Source organism: Neolamprologus multifasciatus, chromosome 6 (genome assembly GCF_963576455.1).
Source record: "Neolamprologus multifasciatus chromosome 6, fNeoMul1.2, whole genome shotgun sequence".
In the NCBI taxonomy this organism is placed as follows: domain Eukaryota; kingdom Metazoa; phylum Chordata; class Actinopteri; order Cichliformes; family Cichlidae; genus Neolamprologus; species Neolamprologus multifasciatus.
Window position 1 is genome coordinate 9,488,216 of NC_140444.1, and position 6,664 is coordinate 9,494,879.

At 43.0% G+C, this 6,664-nt stretch overlaps 1 protein-coding gene across 1 annotated transcript; it reads right to left on the bottom strand.

The window, feature by feature from the left end:
* Positions 1-2,638: 2,638 nt before the first annotated feature.
* On the bottom strand, positions 2,639-5,718 carry LOC146516376 (keratin, type I cytoskeletal 19-like). Its single transcript, XM_085161436.1, has 7 exons — positions 5,296-5,718; positions 4,798-4,880; positions 4,527-4,683; positions 4,215-4,376; positions 3,933-4,058; positions 3,099-3,329; positions 2,639-2,912 (listed from the first exon to the last, which is right to left on the bottom strand). The coding sequence occupies exons 1-6, from the start codon at positions 5,716-5,718 to the stop codon at positions 3,105-3,107; spliced, it is 1,176 nt and encodes a 391-aa protein (XP_085017562.1). The 3' UTR covers positions 2,639-2,912; positions 3,099-3,104.
* Between the last annotated feature and the right edge of the window lie 946 nt (positions 5,719-6,664).

Below are 6,664 nucleotides of genomic sequence, written 5' to 3' on the forward strand. Positions count from 1 at the left end.
ATTACAGCCTACAGCCTCTAGGATGGCACATCCATACATGCCATTTCCAAAAGGTTTTCCTCCGTCACCCAACACAGTTTCAAGACTAAGAAGCACTGCCACAACCATACAAAATGACCTGCAGTCAGAGACCATTGTTTGGTCTGTTGCCAGAATTGGCAGGTACATCCCTGAGCACATGATGCATTAACAGGTCAGGAGAAGCTGTGGAGAATGCTCTGCTGCTTACATCATACTTAGCTGGTTTGATGATGGGTCAGTAGATCAGAGCTCTACGGGCTAGACAACAGCCCCCCGACTGCCATTAGGGATCTGGATAAAATCCTTGGATCCATTGACACAACAATGCACAACCTCATGTGGCGAGAGTATGCAAGCAGGAGATTTCCAAGGTCAACATCCGTCGTCTCATTAGGAGCACCGACATTGTCAGGCATGCATATAAGCACATGGGGGCCATACAAACTACTGTGTACAATTGTTGCTACAATGAAATTCTGGCAAAATGGACTAGCCCGCTGCTTCATTTTTTCACTTTGATTTTCTTGGTGTCTTTGAATTCAGCCCTTTGTAGACTGATAATTTTCATGTACATCAAATGATGTGAATCATCCTCTTACCCAATCCATGTCCGTATACACATCCAGCATGTTTTTTTTCCCCATTGAGACCTGATTTTTGAGCAGTATAAAGGATAGGTCTAGCCACCATGACATTTTGTAGCCTTGAAATGACATTAAGCAACTTGTATAGCCACACGCTAAAGCATACAGTGCCTCATGGTTTACTGTTACTAGTTTCATAATTTACAAAAGTGTACCATGCTGCATTAGATAGTGACTGAGATCCTAAGACAGCACAGTGGTGCAATGGTTAGAACAGTTGCCTCACAGCAAAAGGATCCTGGGTTGGAATCCACCAGCCAATCGGGGCTTGTCTTTATTGATCTGCATGTTGTCCCTCTGCCTGCATAGGTTAGTTCTGGATACTTGACCTTTCTCCCACAGTCCAAAAACATGTCTGTTAGGTTAATTTGTGATTCTAAATTGGCTGTAAGTGCAAATGATTGTCTACCTGCCCTGATAGACTGGTGCTCTACTCCACCTCTGGGACTGCTGGGATAGGCTCCATCAGTCTTGAACTGGATAAGCAGTGAAGAATCAATAGAGACCATGAATTCTTCAGGAAAGTTTTTACAGAGTTTATAGATCAAATGAGCAATAGGGTCATTATTTCACAAACTCCAGTGACTTTATTTTGCAACCGGGGGAGTCCCCTTTTTTCTAGTCAATAGAAAGACTGCAGGTTCAAAGCACTTAAGTGGGGGCTTCAAATTTCAGACCCAGATGAATCTTTTTAATGCATTTCAATCTTCACAAACGCTTTCAAGCACATCAGCAGTATACTGTCATTTTAAGCAGTAATAGATGCAAAGGCTGACCTGCCCTAAGGTAACATTTGTAATGTAATGGTATGAGATTAGACCCTTTGGATTATTATCAGAACATGTGTATGTTAGGAAACTTTGTATTGTCTAAGTCTGAGACTCAGAACTGCTGCTGGACCCTCTGGCACAGATTTTTGATTATGCACTACAAATATAAAAGTTGCTTGATGAAAAAAGGAAAGCATCATAGCACATTTTAATCACTGAAAAAAAACATTCATTACAAATTGTCAGTCAGTTGCTTTCCAGAGTTTTCCAAAGATGGGTCCAGCGGGTTAGCAATAATCTGAGTAAAATAGTCTGGAGTTGGTTCAACGTGTTTTTATGACCTCTGCTGTGAATTTTTATCTTTATACCAGTGTGGACAGACTCTGATGTGCAACAAAAATGGGTCCAAATATGGGTGAGAGAATCTCCTTAGAGAGGGGTAGAAGTTGCAATTTAATCCACTTCTCTTCTTGCCAACAAGCATTACACCATCACTTGAGAATTCGCTCTTATTTCAGAGGCTGTGACTTAACGCACACACAAAAAGGCAGAAATCTTGTCTCTCTTTCTTTCTTTCACACGAAACATACAATAAGCTAGCAGCAACCCCGCCCTTAACAGTTTTTCATCATGACAGCCCACACTGGTCATTTGGCTTCCCTCAGACTTAAAAGGGGGCAGAGTTCAGTACTGATAGCACAGTGTTTGCACAATGACTCTCTTTGTTCAGTTAAAGGCTGTTTGTATTTCCACTCTGTGTTTCTGTCCTGGCCGGTGTGTGTTCTTGTTTCCCGGTGACAGTGGTTACACAGACTTCATATAAAAACTTTTGAAAACCCACATGGGGCAAGGATTAGTCAGCCATCTGGGTGTGTCTTTCTCTGAGTAAGACTTGGGATCATTTGCTTTATTTGAGTTTCTTGTCATGTTTTGAATTTTTCTAACATCAAGTTTGCCATAGATTTCTGCCCGGCTTCTCCTCTAAGTCCCAGTGCTTTCCACACTGAGCTGTTAACCATTGTTCACCCTTTCCTGAAAGCAGTGCTGTTACGTAACACAGATTTCCACAAGCCCATATCCCACCTCCCAGAAGTTATCGGTTGCCATAGCAACTGCATAAACAGAGCAATGTTATGGAGGGGGAAAAATGTGTACTCTGAGTATGTTCTGAAAGGTCAGTGAAGTGACAAAACAACACAACTCTTATATTCACTGGCAGATTTATTTTTCAGAGACATCACACACAGAAACACACACAGTACATCGGGAATTTTGTCTTCTGATTTGCAAACTTGGATCGTGAAACATTTTTTTTTCAACATTTTTCAGTACAGTTTCCTCTCATTTAATAGCTTTTATTTGTGGGAGTATGCGTGTGTGTGAGTGTGCGTGTGTCTAAGAACAGCTTGTCCTGCCAGCTGGAGCTCCTAGCTGGAAGTGCACACAGTGGTGGTTGTGACTGTGGTACTTCAGCCCCCTGTTAAAAGAAGAAAAAAAAATTATGCTGTGCTTCTAGCTTTTATTACAGGAACCCATCAAGTCTTCGTGGTATTTGTTAAATGAGACATTACTTACATGTACCAATTGGTCTAACAGTGAGAAAAGAAGTACAGTGCAAGAAATGAGTGCATTTTCACGTAAGGAGTCTCAAAAGCACATTCACCTGTGTCTATCTGGACTCTTCTGATTCCAACAGGCTCCTGTAGGTTGCAATTTCCTGCTCCAGCCTTGACTTGATATCCAGCAGCATCTTGTAGTCCTGGCCCTGTTGCTCAATGCTGGCACGGACGTTGGCTAGCTCTGCTTCAAGCATGTTGATTTGGTTCTGGAAGCTGGCGAGCATGGCGCTGTATCGAGCCTCTGTCTCTGCTAACGTGTTCTCCAAAGCCCCTTTCTGTTAAAGTGGGAGGAAAAGCAGAATTAGGGCACACAAGTAGTGACGCCTAAATCATGTTATCTGTACGTGCAAACAATTCAGTGTGTTAGGTATATTTGTTCTTAGGTATATATGTTTTTCTATACCGTTTTATCTCCCTTTATGAAAGTATAAAAGGCAAATGCATTTAAGTGCACGTGTCTTTTTCTCCCTGAGTGTGTTTGTTGCAGGGAGTGTTCAGTGACTAACTCCAGCTGAGCACAGATAATCTGTGGGAGTACAGCTTCTGAGCCATCCAGTTCAGCATTCCTTCAGCTTTCTTTAAACTCTTTTATGTCTCCCAGAATCTGGACAGATGTCTGTGAAATGTTTTCCTGACCATGAGGCCCTCCCTCTGTCCTTCACTGCTCCAATCATTCTTATCTCACTCACTCGCTCTCTCTCCTTCTTCATTCTTGCAAAAAAACCCTATCCTTTCCTGCCCTCCCTCTGCTCCACACCCTCTGTCATCGTCCCTTTCTTCAATTCTTTTAGACAAGACAGCAATGTGGGGGTTTTGATCATATAAGGCAATATCAGTGAGATGTGAATAGATGGTTTGGGGTTTCATGTTTTTCTTACCATACTAAGCTGAGACTGCAGCTCAATCTCCAAGCCCTGCAGTGTGCGCCGTAGGTCACTGATCTCTGTCTTGGACGTCTGGATTGTCTCTGTGTGGATGGTTATCTCTTTTGTCAGGGTTGCCGACTGAAGCAGGAAATAAAGACAAAGTTAGATGATAGTAGTTACTCATCTTGGCTTCAGAGATTGTCTTTAATTACAGGATAGACTGCCGCAGGCCTAAACCTAGTCATTTGCAACGTGTGGGATATAATGACTTTGTTTATGTGAAAATCTTTTTACCTTGTCATTAAACCAGGCTTCCTGATCGCGACGATGTTTATCGGTAATTGCTTCATACTGTGCACGGATCTCCTCCAGAACTTTGTTCAGGTCTTGCTGAGGTGCAGCATCTACCTCTACGTTGACATTGCCTGTAAGCTGAGAACGCAGTGCTGCCAGCTCCTGAACAAACAGAGAAAAAAGAGGGATTTAGATCTGTTTGAGTGTTTCAGTTTATTCAGCTCTATAGAATAGATGTTTTTTGTTTTTTTTTTACATCTAGCAGTGTGTATATAACTGATGGCTTGTAAATTCAAGATATCTATAAATCACCTCTGCATGATTTTTCTTCAGGTAGGCCAGCTCATCTTGCAGGCCTTCGATCTGCATCTCCAGGTCAGCCTTTGTCAGGGTGGTCTGGTCGAGCAGGCGACGGAGGTTGGCAATGTCAGCCTCAACTGACTGGCGCATCATCAGCTCATGCTCGAATCTAATCATTTTTTAAAAGTAGAGAACACTGATATGAGACAACAGCCACTTTAAGCCATTGTGTTTAATCTTACAAGGACAGTCAGTCCACAAAATTATAACAGTTCTTGCTTACTTGGTCTTGAAGTCATCAGCAGCCAGTTTGGAGTTATCAATCTGGAGCAGGATGTTGGCATTTTCCATTGTGGCGGCATGGATCTTAAGAGAAGAACAACATTGTGAGTTAGTATCGGTTACATCACTTTACATTTGTTAGCTTAGGCTGGTTTTGATTTTGATCTGTTGCTAGCTTTGCATACTTATGTTAACTGTTAACATGCAGTTCCTCTGTGCTGCAACACCGTCTGAAGTGTTGCAGCTAAACTAAATGATCACAAACAGTGTCACTCAAAATGTTTCAGTTTTCCTTGTTTAATTTGAGATTTTGCAATTAATACATATTTGTTAACTGTCCACTAAAACACCAAGTATTCAGTAGCACAATAGATTATGCAGTCTGTCATTATGCCTATCATGTAACTTGATTTTTAAAACGCTTCCTTGTTAACCATTTACAGCACAACAGATATTTGAATTTTCTGGTATTTAAGCAGTTAAGCTGGTGCACACATACCTTGTCCCTCAGGCCGTTGATGATGTCCCAGTACTTGCTGTAGTCCTTCTCAGCTGCTGGTCCCTTCTTCTCATAGTACTCTCTGATCTGTTTCTCCAGCTTGGCATTGGCTGCCTCCAGAGAGCGGACCTTCTCCAGGTAGGAGGCCAGACGATCATTCAGGTTCTGCATGGTGGCCTTCTCGTTCAGGTGCACTGTTCCCTGGTCCAGGGCGCCTGACAGGTCAAAGCCACCGCCACCCATGCCCAGGCCGCCACCCATCCCCATGCCGCCACCCATCCCCATGCCGCCTGATGAGGACACAAAACGTGCACTGGAAGCAGAGATGCGAGGTGTTGATCTGAGGCTGAACCCAGACACACTATGGGCCTTCTGGGGAGCAGCACTTGATGTGAAAGTGCGGGTTTGTCTGATGATAGACATGATGGCTGTCTGCTGGTCAAGAGAGGACGCTAAAAAGAAAGAACCGTTACACAGCTGTAGACTGCGGCAGGACTCTGGGGTTTGATGGAGAGAGGCAGGCTGTTGATATAGTGCTGCTGGTGTGGGGCGGGCCTGGATGGGAGGGGCAAGGTGGAGAAGTGGGCAGGGAGTTTTCTGTTACAGCTTTAAAGCGACATTTGTTTTCTGTTAAGGACCAGGGTTTGGTTTCTGCACACCCCTGTGAGGGAACTCTTATGAAATGTGTGTGTGTGTGTGTGTGTGTGTGTGTGTGTGTGTGTGTGTGTGTGTGTGTGAATATCTTTGTGCGTTTTTGTGTTAATACTTTTTGTGTATGCTTTTATAAATACCTGCCAGTATAGTCATGATCACACCACCCATTTGGTATCTCACTGTAAATGGAAAGGCTCCAGATTTATTTTTTTGATGTTCCACCATATGGCAACATTCATATGAGCACTTTGCAAAAACAAAAGTTTCCATGAGTCTCTATTTAATTGAATTTATGACCCATGTTTTTCAGTAACATGTTAATTTGTCACTGTGATGGCTCTCAGTTAGATAAAAAGAATGTGTAATAAATAAATGTGTTACTGGGTGCTGAATGCATTAAACCAGCCTTGACCCATACTAACATTGTTTTCTGTCTTTTTAGTCAAGAGAATACATCAGCACCCATTGTTCACTATTCTCACACACAACATCCCCCCTCAGTCTTGTATCCTGTGTGCGTGCGTACGTGTGTGTTTGCGTGTGTGTGTCCGCTCTTTTTGTTGGTTTTGGAATGCGTCACAGTTCTTGAGTGATGACACAGAGCCCCAACAAATTGTGCAAGCAACTTATGTGTTAGCACACGAATGTGTGGGTGGTTCAGTGTGTACACATGTGTGCGTTGTCGTTATCTCAGTGTTGGGCTCTGGCCAGTTTC